This window comes from Danio aesculapii, chromosome 3 (assembly GCF_903798145.1).
Source record: "Danio aesculapii chromosome 3, fDanAes4.1, whole genome shotgun sequence".
NCBI lineage: Eukaryota > Metazoa > Chordata > Actinopteri > Cypriniformes > Danionidae > Danio > Danio aesculapii.
The window spans coordinates 34,025,101-34,042,822 of NC_079437.1; the positions used below are offsets into that span (position 1 = coordinate 34,025,101).

The 17,722-nt window shown below is 35.6% G+C and overlaps 1 protein-coding gene across 1 annotated transcript in view; it reads right to left on the bottom strand.

Annotated features, from left to right (window-relative positions):
- Positions 1-7,715: 7,715 nt before the first annotated feature.
- nsfa (N-ethylmaleimide-sensitive factor a) overlaps positions 7,716-17,722 on the bottom strand; it is a 33,633-nt gene continuing 23,626 nt past the window's right edge. The window contains exons 19-21 of the mRNA XM_056453807.1: positions 15,127-15,240; positions 14,261-14,316; positions 7,716-8,621 (exon numbers count right to left, since the gene is read on the bottom strand). Coding sequence (XP_056309782.1) covers positions 8,600-8,621; positions 14,261-14,316; positions 15,127-15,240 — 192 coding nt within the window. The 3' untranslated portion in view covers positions 7,716-8,599. The remainder of the gene's footprint in view (positions 8,622-14,260; positions 14,317-15,126; positions 15,241-17,722) is intronic.

Consider the following 17,722-nt stretch of genomic DNA (forward strand, 5'->3'; position numbering starts at 1 on the left):
ACTAATGCTAAATCTAAATGATGTGTTGCAGTTCATTCATTTAACAAAATGACAAAAATACATAATATTTTTCATAATATTAAGAATATATTTTTTAAATAAATAAGAACTTTTTTTACACTGAAAGGAGGCTAAAATCTATATGCAACTATTTTTGTAAAATATTTTATTCACACATTGGTAAAGTTTAAGCAAAAACTAATATCAGCAAAACTGTAAGGTAAAAACTGAAGAACACTGCGGTCTCAGGAGTAAAGATTGCACCATTCACTCGTGCAGTGCATAGACCAGGGATGGGCAAACTTGATCCTGGAGGGCCGGTGTCCCTGCATAGTTTTGCACCAACCCTAATCAAACACACCTGCTTGTAGCTTTGTAGTGATCTTGAAGACACTAATTAGGGTGTTCAGGTGTGTTTGGCATAGACTGGCACAGTCTATCCCTGGCATAGACTGTCTGGTGCAGTGCTGTTGTATGGTTGCAAAATGTGACCCTTTTTTCACAGTCTGAATCAATGAGCAAGAGTATTTAAAACTTAATTGTGAAAGAGTTGAAGACATCTCACCAAACCTTTTGGAGTGGAGGAAAGTGCAGAGACTGAACAAGGATGAAACTTTCTAGTGTGCATGTGTGAAGTGTCCATGAGGGCATGTTTGTGCACTTGTAAATTCAACTCTAAAGTTTAATAAAAGGAATATCTTTCAACTTACTGAAGGACGTTTGTTGACATTTTTAGGAGAGGAGTTAAAATATATTGATATAGTTGATCATGTACATTACAATATAAAAAAAAGGACTTTGTCTATATCTGGATTAATTTCTTGGAAAATTTTTGTGTCTCATAATAAATAATGCCTAAAATGTGCACAAAATACTATTCTTTTTTAAGTGTTTATGAATTGCAACACCACATAATCTGAAAACAATTTATAAAAGGAGCTTTTTAGCACTGCAGGGAGCTGTAATGTGTGTATAATCCTCACGGTTGAGCAGACGAGACAGATGCTGAGCTGTCTGAAGTTTACCAGGTTCACCACACAACATTTTCTGCTTGGTCACCTGTTTGCAAAAAACAAACAAAACAAAAAAAAAACATGATATTAGACGACAATGAAAACCCAGCCAGGCCTAATAATTGTTATTTACTGGGTTAGAGCCCAAATCTCCGTCAGGCCTTAACAATTCACCATGAATAAGTCTGATTTATTCTCTGACAAACACAAGGTGAGCAGCTGGAATCACCGATCTGATGGGCTGGTGAGCGTGGTGCTGAAGACACCATCAGCTGTGTTTCTGTGGGCCTCCCACCAGCAGGGAAATGAAGACTGAAGTAGAACATGTGGGGATTATGCAGAAGAAGAGGAGTGGAGTATACGGATCAGAGTGATGGGGAGGCCTCTGTCATAATAGCCATGCGAAATCCTGTTCCCACTGATCCCATAAAAGCACATATCAAAGTCATCACTGCAGGGCAAGGGCACAGACGCAGGCACATGAAAGAGTAAGACACACTTCTGAAGAGGACTGCGTAGGTGTGTGTGTGTGTGTGTGTTTGAAAATCATTTTCAAAACTGTTATTCCATTATATCAAAGCCATTTCCATATCTTCATGTCATAAATAAGATTTCCATTAACATTAATATGTACAGTGGTCGAGAGAGCTTAACGTGCTGCAATTTAAGAAAACACATGCAATTACAAAAAACGCCAGCAAATTAAGAAAAGATCTTCATTAGTTTGAGAGCACACATGCTGCAAATCCTCACAATGCATACCCTTTAAAAAGCGTGCTGTACTTTTTCACAACACAAACATTAATAAAACACACTGCCTTTTCTCACAACGCATGCAAAAAACATCGGAACACAATGAAAATGTTTTAAGGGGATCCAAATACGTGACGGATGCCATGTGCCATGACTATTGCTCAGTGAAGTTGTAGGTGTAGGTGTTTCGTTTATTTTAAAGAGCCCCTATTTTGCATTAAAAAAGGTAATATTTTGGTTTTAGGGGTCACCAACGACATGCTGATATGTATGCAAGGTCAAAAAACACTTTCATTGTCTTATAAAAAGCATTTATTTTTACCTAATTATCCCAGCGACTCCCATATGATTTGTTCATCGATTCATTTGATCCCAAACCCCTCCTTAGCGCAAAGCTAACCAGTGCTGATTGGACCGATGACCCAGTCTGTTGCGATTGGTCTACTGCATTCAGCACGAGACAGAGAGAAACGCCCACCACCTGGGTACCCAAAAACGCGGTAAATCAAAACTACTATGTGTTGTTGGACTGTTCTTGATTGTGTGTTTGTGATGGAAATGTTTTTAGATGTTTTTGTTTAACTGCAGTTTGACTGAGCTACAATACTGTCATTATGATCAAACTGAGCTAACGGTCAATTTGCTCTGTAGTGTTGAATGAAGCTAACAGTTTATCTGCTCTTTTGCTTATAGGTGCTTTTTGAGCATCAGTTTGGAGACGGACAAAGTCAAAGAAGCAGAGAAGACACATCAACCAGCAAGTGTGTACAATTATAAGGAAAATGATTGACCTTGATACACACACACACACACACACACACACACACACACACACACACACACACACACACACACACATATATTATATGAGAGCGCACTCTGAAACACTGCTTTTTATGTGTGCTACATTTGATGTCAGAAGATTTTTTGATTAATATGTTCTTTTAGTATTTTTTTGGTTGAGGCTTCACCTTTTGAAAATGTTCTGAAATGTTTACACAGATGTCATTCAACTGTTAAATAAATGTGTAAAATGTTTGTGTGTTTGTTTTTATTTTGATTTTAGAGTCTTCTCAGATCACCCAAAAATGAAGATTCTGTCGTCATTTACGCATTCTCAGGTTGTTTGGACACAAAGGGGGATATTTGATATTTTTATTCCTGTGTTTAACAAAAAAAATCATATTTAACAGAACTGGAACAAATCATGACAGAATTTCATTTTTGTGTGACCTAAATATGCTTTGAAATTTTACAGCACCAAACTTAAATTACAGTAATGTAAATGGGATATAAATGTAACTTCTAAATCTGCTAAATCACAGTAATCGTATTGCAAATTGACAGTAAAATATAGTTAATTCTACAAATTAATACTGTGAAATCAGTTACGGACTTTATTATCTACTGTAAAGTTACACTTTATAGTTGTAATTTCACAATTATTTAATGTGACAAAATCACAGTAAGTTACTGTGAACTACCTCTCAATAATTTACTGTGAATTTACTTACAGTAATTTACTGTGAAAGTAATGCAATTATTAGCCAGTAGTTTACTGTGAATTCAAGGTCAAATTTTTTTAGTGTGTGATCTTTGTACAGCCTTGTAAATAATGTATTTTATTAATGGTTTGTTTATAAGGACTTCTTTAAGATGTTACTGTCAAGTTTTCATGCCTTTAGACATGGCTGTTCTGTATAATGGATAGAAGTGCAATGCTTTTAGTAGCAGATCATTGCAATGTAATCTTTTTGTTGCTATTTATTGCTCAAGCTGGCTGTATTCCTGCAATCATATCGCCCACGTCTCCGTCCCAGTTAGATAACAATGCACACTTTTTAAAAGGACTCATTCATCGTGAATCTCTAGAGGTTCAAAGACCTTCAAACACATACAAAAGAAGATGATGTGCATGTATTGCACATCTTTGCTCTTTCTTACATGCTCAACTGTTAATCTTAGCCATTAATTACGCAAGGTTGACATGTGGTTAGCACTGAAGAACACTTAAGATAAACACTTACAACAGCTCTGACAGCCAGAAATGATGACCTGTATTTTGTTTTCTCATAGCTAATAAACCTGAAGTATTTAAGTTTTAGTTGAAAACTATTGAGCTTTTTGCAGTTTGGCAATTTTGAAAGGGAATCGATTAGTTTGAAAAGAGAGAAAAGTGTACATACTGATTTAATTATCAAAATAATGTGTGTATATTAAAACAAAATGTTTTAAAATCAAGGATATGTTGACTAGAGCTGGATAAAGATGTGAGCACAATAACCTATACAACGCTAAAGCACAGTGCATATTTAATCAGTATACTACTTTCACTGATTATAATGATTTTTATGACATTAAACAACAAATGAGGAGTTCAGATGCTAAAACCTCTAAGTGCAATCTGACATTTTCTTCTGAAATGAAAATATTTCTCAGGCTCTTTTTGTGTATATTCAGTGATTTAAGATTTATGGCAAAGAATCTGAATTCTTTTCATTGCCTTGTGTTCATTTTAGAAGAAAATATCAGACTGCATTTTCAGATGGTTTATGAATCTGAACTCTTCAAATCTTATGGATTAAAAGAAATTTTAAGGGAATCGGTTGAGTGATTGATTCAGTGACTAATTTTGTCAAACAACAAAGTGTTTTGTTCAGTTGTGAATCAGTGGCTGTGTTTGAAACCGTCTATCTATACCCTCATTCACTATTCCATACAGAGCCCACTAATATAGTCCAGTTGAAGCAGCGAATGAAAACGATTGAATCTGGATTATTCCTTTTTCATTATCTGTGTTTTTTTCCATGTGCTCTTGTTTTAACATTAACAACATTTAAAGGGCCGTACTATCAGAAAAGCTACACAAACAGCGTTCAATTTCGCAGAAGGATTATTTGCGATTTGACTATCGCATGACGTCAGTTGGCATTTCTGTGTGGAGTTTGCATGTTCTCCCCGTGTTCGCATGGGGTTCCACTGGGTGCTCCAGTTTCCCCCACAAATCCAAAAATATGTGGTATAGGGGAATTGGGTAAGTTAAATAGTCCGTAGTGTATGGGTGTGAATGCGTGTGTATGGATGTTTCCCAGTGATAGGTTGCAGCTGGAAGGGCATCCGCTGGGTCAAACATGCTGGATAAGCTGGCAGTTCATTCTGCTGTGGTGACCCCAGATTAATAAAGGGACTAAGCTGAAAAGAAAATGAATTAATCAATGAATGACTATCGCATGATGATATTGCATGCAATATTTTGCATAGCTTGGCAGAGAACTATGACTCTGCTCCAGCTGAACAAACGAGCTGGAGATTCACTGCTGAATACAGGGCCGGCTTTATGGATAAATGTGCATAACAATTGAATGTGATTTATCGCTAAATCCTAGTGCTTGCTATTTAAAATAATAAGCTACCATATTTAAAATAATAGGCTAATATACCCCAATAAAAGACAATTTACCTATAGTTTACTTACTGTACTTACACGTAAGGATGGCTTGGTGTATATGACTTTCTTCTTTCAGTTGAATCCAGCCGAAGTTATCTTAAAAATGATCTTGTGCTTTTCCAGCTCAACAACATAAAAGGGTATGTGTTGTTCTTCAACAGTCCAATTATGTTTATAATAAAAATGGCTTCTGGGGTGAAATATATATATATATTTCAGCGTAACCGCTAGTACGTCATTTAGTGGGCGTGGCCTATATGAATTTGCATAGGTCACGGATCATGCGCAGATTGTGAAAACAGCCTTTTTGTTTCAGATACCTGTATGCAATCGCAGGGGTTTCATGTCTAATGCTTTTTGTATGCAGTACTTTGAAATAGCTGTTCTGATCGCAGGTGTTTCATGTGAAGTCAGTGTATTTTATATTAAACAAAGTAACTTAAGATACCTCTCAGATTACATTAATACTGTTATGACTTAAGATGCCTGTCCTGCTCCCAGGGGTTTTGTGTCAAATACTTTATATGTCATATACAGTAACATTAGATACCTGTCCTGATCTCAGGTGTTTCATGTATGATAGTTATTCTATTATATACAGTAACATCAGATACCTGATCCCTGGTGTTTTGTGTATGATGACTTTAATTAAAAATAGAAAATAAATATATGTTGTTTTAATTAACTAAGATAGAGTCAGAAAAATTAACCATGGTTTATTACAGAAAAATGTGGTATTTATCTGTTTAAACAGGACTGATTATCATATTTTAAACTACAAAAACACGGTTAATCTAATGTACCACAACCATTATTATTATGTGTTGGTTAACCATGAAAGTACAAAAGCCCCGAGAGTTTATTGTTGTACAACCATGTTGAATCTTCAGTAAAACAGATTAAAACGGAGTAAAACAAATGGCAAACAAATGAAGTTTTACACTTCTCGTGGTCGGCTGTTTTTGCTAATGAAATCATTAAAATATATCTTTATAAAAACAAAAAATAACCTGTATGATTGTTTTTTCCTTCGTAATCCACCGCGGTAGGTTCTTTATCCATCGGAGCTAATGATCCTGTTTTTGAAATGACCGCGCAAAACAAGAACTGTACTGCGCATGATAGGTGACTTCTTAGTATTGTTTTTTTAGAGCGTTTCCCAAACACCGACCGAGCCACGCCATTTTACGTAGTGGTAATGAATCCCCTGGAATTTAGCGCATGCCATTTTTTTTTTGTCAAATAGCGCAGTAGCGTCCACACAATACATTTACCTATCGCAGATCAATAAGTGAGAGTACCAACATTCACGGAGCTGTGAGGCTGGTGTCTAGCCGATGAAGGTAAATCCATATGACGGCGAGAACTATATTTTACAGTCTATGGGCGAGAATGACGATTTCTTCTTCTTCCTGTTTTACGATGGTTAACAACAAACTTTTTGGTGCGTTACTGCCACCTCCCGCTCTGGTCGGTGACGTCGCAAATCAATCAGTTGTACTGACACGAGAAACTTGCTTGATGGAAAGATGACTGAGATAGAAGAGTTATATATATAGTTTACTGTAGTAAAGGCTAAAGTATACTACGGTAATTACTATTATTTCATGACAGTTATTAATGATACTACAATATATGTAAGTTAGTGTAATTTAATGCTTATTTGTAAATATTTCCCTTTACTATACATTATTATAGTATTTTAAATGCGGAACACCTGGTTTTATTGGATTTTTAGTTTTTGCTGTTATCTACTATAATTTGTTTCTGTTTGGTACAATATTATTTACAGTAAATAACTGGACAATTCTGCCTCATTTGATTTAGTGACAGTTTTAGTGATTACTAAGATATGAATGATAATTTAAGTTGCTTCGATTTAAAAATGAAAATTGCAAAAATAGCTTAAATGTAGCTAAGCTACTTTTAGCTTCACTTGCTACATTTCCCAGAGTGTAGCTTTTAGTTTAGTTAAGCTACATTTTAAGTAGTGTAGCTAATAGCTTAGCTCACTACATTTTTATAAATTAGACAATTTTGTGCAACATCTGACCAAAGTTGGCTGACTTTTTCTTCTTTCATATCTTATGACAGATGTCAACTTAACTTGTATGGTGCATTACCGCCACCTACTATACTGGAGTATAACCAATAGATTGATAAACAGAGACAGGGGGTTGGGGGAAAGAGAACCAAAGACAATAGTATTAAAAAACTAATGAAGCAGAAGAGAACCTATTAATGTCTGTTTGTCAAAATATCTCACCTTTTCATGATTATGAAGTCATTCTATACACCATTTTGCAGCTTCCATGCATTTTTCCCATGATGTTGGCATCATAAATAGCCATCATGAATGATTACCGTTCAATCCAATGCTGGTCTTAATATCCAAATATCTCCATCATGGCCACACAAAGGGATGACTGACCAAACAAAGGGTGAGGTAAGTGAAAATAATAAAGGAGATCAAATAAAATACATCACAAAGGGGCATAAACTTACTGAGAGCTTATCTTTTGTTTTGTTTTATTGCAGTAATATAATTGTGCATCTGGCCATACATCTCCAATAGTCATAACAGATCATAGAGCTCTGGACATTGAACAGCGGTCACAGAAATCATATGAATGAATGGGCCGGCAAAGAAAAGAAATACAGAAAACAACATATTCATGAATATTCATTTTCAGAAGGAAAAAAATAAACAATATCTACACACACTACACTTACACAGATAAATACAGTCACACACGGTTCACTCTAAACCTGATCTAGAGCCTTTATTGATACACACACACACACATACATACACTCAAACACAAGTGTAAAACTGATCTCCAATATATTATCATCTCTGACAGAATTTACATTCAAACCAAAACAGATAGCACGGTCATTTTGTTTTAAACCTATGTACAATATCGAATAACACTGTGATCTATATGTCGTTTTCTTGTGTTACCACAACACAATCACAAAGGTAGGGCTTCAGCGTATGCACACTACGAACAGCACAGCTCATCTTCACTACTGTAAATACACACACTAACAGCTTCCTTATATCATACTTAGAGATTCACATTGCATGATATAGTCTCACAATAAATGTTTTGCATCCAGCAGCATATATACATTTATGAATCCGATTTTTTTTTTTAATCTTTACATCTTCATGGCTTGCTTTGAGCAGATTGAAACGTATATTTAATGTAAACAAACAGCGTACAGAAGTCCTACACAAAGCACAAGACGATATTTGATATTGGTTGGATATGAAGTGTGATCTCCGTCAGGTTATATCTGTTATATTTGTGAAGGTGGAGTTTGGCTGGACTTTTTTTCTGGAACATGCAGAAGGATTGAAAGCGTCTCCTGTCTTCTGTCACTCGTAGAAGCCGCGATCTCTGCGGAGAGAAGGATGCGGAGGATGTGAGGAAGGTTTTTTTGCTGTAGGAGTGTGTGCGCTGTATGTGGCTTTGACGTTTGGTTACACCTCGGCCCCTTGATGTTTGGGCACAGTCCAAATTTACAGACAAGCTCTGGCACACAAGCTCTGTGACTTTGATGGCTGCCATCTGAAAGTCAATCATTAGCAGTAGTGACCGTTTTTTCTAGGAGATAAATCAACATGAGTTCAGAATTAACCCTATGCACGTCCAACCTCTAATTGTGCAGGACCAGCCTAATCTCACGAGAAAACGTAAGTATTTTACGTTTTGACAGTTTAGTGGCTAATTCGTACGAATTCGTACGAGTTCAGTCGTACAAAATTGTACGATTTTAAAAAGGAGGCGTGGCACCTAACCCCACCCTTAAACCCAACCATCATTGGCGGATGAGCAAATCGTACTAAATTGTACGAATTAGATCGTACGAATTTGTATGAATTAGCCACTAAATTAAAAAGTTACGAATTGCCGTGAGATTGTGTTGGCAGGACTGGTGCAAATTCGGCAGAGGAAAAATGTCATCGTTTTCAGGTTATAATATTGGCATTAAATTATTTTTTATACTTTTTAAAATCATTATATTATATAATCATTATATATATATATATTAAATCATTAATATTTTATTTAAAAAATATATATTTTTTGAAAACGGATCAGTCTATAGGCATCGACAGTTACACTGTAAAAAAATTAAATATTCGGTTAATTAACAGTTTTTCCATATTTTGTGTTTTCAGTTTATCTGTGGTTGAGAATTGCATTATGGGATGTTGATCTCTGGTCTGTCAACTTTCAACTCCAAACTTTAACAAAGTGACTTTTATTGACATTTTAATAGTTTGTAAAAATATAATGTTTAAGAAATAATATGAAGAGAATAAATCTGTAAAATAACAGAAAATGTAGTGGCAGTTTATTACAAGGCGTTTGTAATGTAATATACAACACCGAGCCAGACAAAATTAAACATCTATTTTAATAAAAACTTAAGGTTAAAAGTTGTCAAATTAAAGATCATGCTATCATAATGTGATCAAAAGCATAAATTAACAGGGAAAATAAAAAAAAACAACATCAAAGCACAAAATACAGAAAACTGATAATTTACGAATATTTTTACAGAGTACTTGACAATAAGACTGTATGTGTTCAGAGCCATAGTGTTTCTTTACAAAGTGTCAACACAATCTTCTGGTCTGGGGTGCATTTCCGAAAACCATGATTAGCCGACTAAAGTTGCAAGTTCTGTCGTTACAAACATAGTTTGTTTATTTGGCGTTTCCCAAATCCATTGTTCCAACGAACATTCACAAACTGCGTCGCAAACTTGTATGCTTGCGACTACACCTCTGGAGCTGTAGTTAGAAACATAGTTCCTGGCTGTGTTCTATTCCCAGTTATCCCCTCTTTGCCCTATTCATTTAGAACATTCTAACATTTAAACTTGGAATGATAAAAAAAGCATTAAAGTCATCACTCTTAGGGGTAATTTGCTTTCAAAGTATTTTTACAGTTCAGTTTTAGCGATCTTCATGTTTACAGTTGCTCTCCCTTCACAGTTCACTTTGCAAACATTGATGTCATTTTGAACACAGCCGTGGCTCATGATGAAAGCTATAGGGTGACCTATTATTTAAAAGCGAAATTTATGTTACATCTCCAAAGCTTGTGACAAAAAACATAGCATACATTAATTATTTTAATTTATAGCAGGTTATTTATTAAGTATCTGTACTGTATATGACATGGGGCTGTTGGTTAGAACATTTCTGCAGTGGCTTGCATGTGTCAAATTTTCAAAAAATAAAAATAAATAAATAAACAATATCCAACTTAATAATAATAATTATTATTATTATTAATAAAGTAGGATTTTTTTCATTTTCTAATAAATATTAAATTGAATTTCTTAATAAATAGCCTCATTATTTATTTATATGATTTATATATTTTATTATGTAACTGCCATGTAAGATTTACACTGAAGTCTGTCGAACACAGTACAATTTCTTTTACTGTTTTAGCTCATATGCGATTTTTTTTTTCCCCTTTTTTTCCCATCAGGAGAAGTCAAACCAAATAACTGATACTCATAAGGTCTTAGCTCACATCGTGTGAGATGAATTTTCAAACCGAGGGGCTCATGAGCTCCTGATCATTTTCAAACATGTCAAAATGGTTCTGGAGCTGTAAGCATTAATTCGTGAGATAAATTCTGCCAGTCTATTGGAAGTTGACCAATCATGAGAATTAATTAATAGAATGTCTTCCTCTATCCATGTTTTTGGCATGGAATTTCATGCAATTGCTTTGGAATTTGCCAGGTCATGTCATCTATACTGCATCCGAATGATAAACTCATCATATCAGAATTTGCACGCATTTTGTTCAATAAACCACGTCATCCCGCTGAAAGTCAGCATTCATTTTTGATGCTAATGTTCCAATATGGACCCTTTTCACAAGACTGTTGTGTATGTTTAAAGGTCATCATAGTCTTAAATCCCTGAAAGTTTTTAATATTTAGTTGTTTTTTTTAAAATGTATGAACATTTATATGCATTTATGAATGTATTATATCATCTTTGCATCAAATTACAAAAAAGGAATTACCGCTTATGTAAGGTGTTTCTAATGCAGCGTCTATGGGGCTGAGAGTACATTTGACGTCATTCTCTCCTCTGGCTGCCGTCATCAGTCTCACACTATTTTTTTCCTTTTGCTGAAAGTCTTGGTAACACCATCGTGGACTTTTTCTTTTATTATTTGAGCAAATATGATTGTAAAAAAATGATTTGTTGTACTCTCCCATTCACTGCGCTTTAAATTTACCCAACGCCCTCTGCAACTACAACCTTTCAATCTACTGATCTTCATCAGGCATATAAACACGGAAATCACAGCATATGCTCTAAATTAAAAACTCAATCAACATCCAATGGATGCAATCAGACTGGATTGACAACATGCTTCCACTTTCTTCCACTGTAGAAAGGTGACGCCCAAAGATGGCGACTGAGATCTTATACTGATGACATCATTTGGAGCCATGATATCTTGAATTGGAGCCAGGGTATAATGGTCCTGCCCATACTCTCGCAGACATAAATAATTCATTACAAAATCATTATTAACAGCAATGCATTGTTTTTACCCCTCACAAGGCTAATGCTTTGCTTGATGTCTTCACTAGCTAGCTAATTATTTACCAATTAGCTTATAAAGCACAGATTTAACTAATGATTCTCCGGTTAGTGCAGTTTATGGACTAAACAACCCATTTTACCTGTGCAAAACAACAGTTATGGAGCTCCAGGAATACTGCTGTTACTGCTTCACTTGGAGAAGATGTCAATCATTGCTGTCAATTATGATGTCACTCCTCACTTTTATAGCAGACAGCTAATTAAAACGTATTAACAAACATTCATGAATATTCATTTAAAAAATGCCTAAAATAGCGGATTCTGGAAGGTGGGGTTTATGACCTATACCACAGTCAGCCATAAGGGGGCGATTGAAATGTTTTGGTAATGAAATATATCGATTTGTTTGGATTATTGATAAACTCATTTCAATACAATCCAAATTCATGATTTGAGTCAATAAATATAGATTTAATACTCATGCTAGTGACATTTCTAAAAATGAACAGTGAAATATAAAGTGAAATCTTTTGGCTTGCTCTTTTAAGTTAATCACTACCATGTCATTTTCATTATTCATATTTTTATTTATGCTCTAGCTATAGTATTAGTAGGTAACTAAGTACAATTACAATATTACAAAAACATTGGATTTTAAAGACTTAATTTAAACATGTATCAGCTTTTTATTGAAATCTTGTTGAGAACCCTAAAGCAGAATGTGCAGTGCATCCTTTTATAAGTGCATCCCTCTTTCCTTTCATCTAAATACAAGTAAGATTCTAGAAGTGTCTTGACTTCATAGTGGGAATGTCTGACCTCTGCAGCTCTGAGAAGGAACATCTACACAAGCTTATACACAATAAAGTAGTGTGGTCCAACACATCCAGTAACCACAGCATTAAGCTATACAGTATTGTACCATCCAAAAGTTTGGGGTCAATGCGATATATAAGCTTTATATTATATAAGCTTTTGAAAAACTCTCAATCTCATGCACATTTAGTAAAATCAGTTTAAATATCTGTTCACTATTGAATATTTTTAACAATACTTATAGTTTCCCATCATTATTCTAGTAACCACAGCATTAAGCTATACAGTATTGTACCATCCAAAAGTTTGGGGTCAATGCGTTATATAAGCTTTTAAAAAACTCTCAATCTCATGCACAAATAGTAAAATCAGTTTAAATATCTGTTTACTATTGAATATTTTTATTCTTATAGTTATTCTTATAGAAACTATACTTATAGTTTCCCATCATTATTCTAGTTTTCAGTGCCATGTGATCTTTGATCAAATTAGTACGCTGATCTGCTCAAGTAAAAAAACATATTATGAATCTTCGATGAAGTTCAAAAGAACAGAATTTATACTTTAGTAACATTTCAGATGTTTTTGATTTTAATTACAATTTTATTACACCCTAAGCAGAGATGGCAAAAGTACACAAATCCTTTACTCAAGTAGAAGTACAAATACTCATGTTTAAAACGACTCTGGTAAATGTATTTGTACTTTTTTACTTTCCATCTCTGACCCTAAATAAAAAATGTACTCTAAACTTTTGAACAGATATAAGGGTGGCTGATGGAGGTACTACAGCCCAGGTAGCAAAGAATTCTGGCCCAGATTTGGCATAAATCTGGCACAGCAGGCATTTATCCGGCACTGGCATACAGCGTGTGGGCCAAACTTGGCCCTGGTTTGGCAGAGGTGGCACCGTCTTTAAGGTGGCAAACAATACTCGGGCCAAAAGTAAAATGTAGTATTTGGCCCAGATGTTAATACTTAATATGTGGGCCATGTAAGTTTAGCCTGTCCTGACCCACATTTAAAATACATTTTTGTCATTTTAAAATAAAGAAAAAAAATTTTACCAATCAGGTCGCTTTGAGAAAAAAGCTCACCCATAGCAAGCCTAAAGTGCAATGATTTATGGCTTTATCATTTTCATTGCAGTCGTGACACACCAACATATCTGGCCCATTTTAGGCTCAGTTATGGGTTACTAACTCGGCTGAGACTTGGCCCAGATATGGTCCGTGTTTGGCCCTTGTCTGGAAGCCAGATATTATCCAGTCATGTGCCGTAATTCACTGCGGCATGTGGGCCAAGCAAAAGCTGATTGTGTGGGCCAGAGCTGGGCCAGAGATATTTTGCTATGTGGGAGGCTACTAGTTTTCAGGTTCTATAAATTTAGAGTAAAACTAAGGACCAAGAAATTTCAAAGCAACTACTCTAATGGGCCTAAATACAGCACATCTAATACCTTCCTTACCATTGGTAGAGTTAAATTCGAATGTGATTGTTTTCATCCAGCCTGAAATTGAAAACACTCATAATGTCCGTTTAACTCTGTGTGTTTTTGCGAGTCTGTGGCAAGATTGCTTTTAGAATGTGCCAAATATGCAACATGGTTGTGTAGTGCTGAATACTTACGCTCCCTCCTCTTTGAGTAGAGAAAGGAACTTGCTAACTCTGTACTCCTGATCCATCTGGAGAGAAGAGCGTAAACACAACATGCTATAAATACCCCTTCATTTTTGTTGGTTTTCTGAAAGTCCCTGTGTCACAAGATGAAGTGAGCTCATGAGATTGCTAGACAGTACATTTGATGCACCGTGCAATTCTTCAGCGCATAAAACGGCTATAAAAAGCACAGAAAAGCATTGAATTATTTAGACCGCCTTTCATAAAGTATGTTAGAGGGCTGGTTGAGCTCATTAAATTTCTAGTCCACACGTCTGGCAACACGAAGAGATAAAAACCCAAAGCAAAGATACTAAGAAAAACATACTCTTAAAAATAAAGAGATTTGTTTTACTGTGATGCCATGGAGAAATAATGGGATCAGGATCAGTTATTCAAAGGATATAGATCATTTCAATGTGGTGAAGTCATTGGCCCATGAATGTTTCCTGCTTGTTGTCAAACTATTTCATAACTGTAACGAGGCGATTAATCATAACTTGATGTTATAAGAGCTATTGTAACTATCAATATGTGAAACTTTTTGGATCCTCAGAAGCTATGGAAATTTAAAATGTACAACAGGAAATACGTCATGACGATTGTTATTGTTTACATCCCTCAAAATAATCTATATATTTTTTGTTCTTTAATTATCTTTGACAAACATTTTAATAATCTAAAAAAACCTTTTGTTCAATGGAAAGTCCTACAGTCAACCATTGATGTCAATAAAGAATTCTTTTTCAGAGGGCTTCTTCGACTCTTAATGTTTAATTATAGTGCTTTCAGCATCGGTCTGAGATGAAATAACAGTTCAGTCCACTGAAGCTTACCTGCAGAGACATTTCAATAAGCATGAGCAGCTTCTTAATGCCAATCCACACTCTTTTTCCTTTCACATGCTGGGCGATGGTGGTTCTCTCAGCATCTGTGAAGCTTCCCAGGAGCTTGTAATTGGCAGGAAAAAAAGCAGGACAAGTATGATAGAAATAACATTTTATAGATGTAAACGAAGTAGAAACATTTTGTGCCAGCCTTTTATCCTGAGTGTGGTTAAATAGCGCCATCTACTGGCAACATTGCATATGTTGTGCTTCTTCAGATCTGAAAGTAATTTTCATGTAGTAATATAGCTGTTTGTAAATGTAAAATGGGTGCGAAATGTCAGAAGATCAAAATGCATAATGAATGGAGTTGTTGTCTTTCATTAAAGAAATAAGTGATCCTGAACTCCTTGAAGGGAGTCGTTTGTAATTCCAGTCTGACTTCCTGCAGAAGGTTTATGAAAAATTTGCATAATGTCAGCCTATAGCTGCGGTCACACTGGGCTTTTCCTCCCATAGGCTTCCATTCATACGCACGCGAATGCGTCAGACCGGAAAGAGCAAGGTCATGCCTCAAGTTTGGCATGTTGCTACGGTGCAAAGTTCAAGCTTTGTGAACTCTGACCTGCGAACTCGCATCACTTGACTGCGTGAGACCAATCGAGGATTAAAACACGACCTCTCTGGACAGAAATTTAAAAATGGAGCAAATCGCTGGCTTTTTTAATGTCTAAACATCTTGTTTAATCCCGCCCCTTTTCACAGCGCCATACGACGGAATTTCGCACACACAAAGCCTAGTGTGACCGCAGCTTATTTCTTCATTGCCTGTCATGAGCATTTTCAAACACTAGTTGTAGATGAGGCCAGAATGAGTTTTAGTGTGTGTGTTATATTTATGCAGTACTCTATATGTTTACATAGTAATATCTACAGGTTTTCATTTCATAACATAGTGAAAGTAATTTTTATTTAATTATTTTAGTATAACAGCAGTATGTGTGACCTCAGAGCTAAGAGGACACTAACATTTTATTACCCAAAGCTGTTAAAACTGACAAAATACACACAAGCCAGATCCAAACATTTAATGTGACGATTATTTTGCATATATGATGATGTTAGCAGTTTTTATTACCAGCTGGTCATTTGTTAGACTGTAAATCTGCACATTTAAAGCTAGTGATGTGCAAAAACTAAGCCTGTCATAATAACAACATTTTCATATTGTTTCATATTGTATTGTGGTTTTCCCCCCTATCCAGTATCCAATTTAAAAGCTTTCAGTTAATTAATTGGCTATCAGTGAATGTAATGTCATTTAGGGCTGCACAATATATCGTTTCCGCATCGATATCGCAATAGTCACGTCGCAGAATATGCTATGTTGAGTCTGGATTATCACTTGCATGTATCGTTAAGCCTTTGACTGTATGAGGATTTTAAAAGCACCCATGCATGAGAAATTGTACCATTTGTAACTCTTAATGATCAAATTTATTAAATTATTTTTACAATGAGGAAGACAGTATTTGTAACGCCTGGGTTCACTAGATGAAGGCACATGATTATTGAAACATGTAGATTTATTGATAATCATTTACATGGATGAACACTCGGGATGGCTGATGTGAAACTGATGTTGACACAGTGTCGAGATCCCGAAACACAAGTGTTTCGAAACACTGTACCGAAGCATGATCCGAAATACCTAGGTCACGTGACTAAAGTGGTTCTAACACCTGGTCATGTGACTAAAGCGATTCAAATCATCAGGCATTTCAGAAGCGTTTCGAGACCTGCATTTGACTGAGAGGGTAGCATAAACTTCTGACTCATATAGCCTAGTAGTGGACCGCGCGTGTGCATGTTGTTACTGTGCTTCAAGTAACTTTTGGGTTTGAATCCCGACTTGTACAAATACTCCGTAATCATGATTTTATGTATTTTAATAATTTAACTCTTTTATGATGTAGTCTAGATAGGATACAGCTGCTGATACGCCATTAATTTAGCATCATTTTTGTAACACTGTAAAACAATAATTTAGATTTTTATAGTACTGTGATGGTTGGGTTTAGGTTAGGTAGACGTCAATAAAATACAATAGGAAATTTAATGAATAATATAAATAATTCCTGTTAACTTCTGGCCACAACCATGTCTGCTCTAGCAACAACCCTGTTTTATGACCAAAACAAGACATATTTATTCACAGAGTGTTAATTCGGATGTCAAACCAATGTTGAAACAAAACAATACAAGAACAAAGCATTTCAAACTGATATTAAAGCATTTCAAAATAGCTGAATCAGCCTGGATTCGAAACCCACTTTCCCCACGCAGTAGTCAGGAACCCTCACCACTCCATTATATCACTTGAAGGTTTGATAGCACAAAGTGGGGTTTAATACCTCAATTTGCTCAACTGTTCTTTGCTGAAGCTGTTCCAGTGCAATACAGAAAAAAATGGCCACTAGGTGTCACCATAGAGTGGGGTTTCGAAACATTTCGAAGCTTCGACACATTTGCTTCGGCTGTTTCAGCCAGGGGCGTAGCGGACATTTTAAAAGTGGGGGGGACGGCTGTATGAGCTCACATGTTT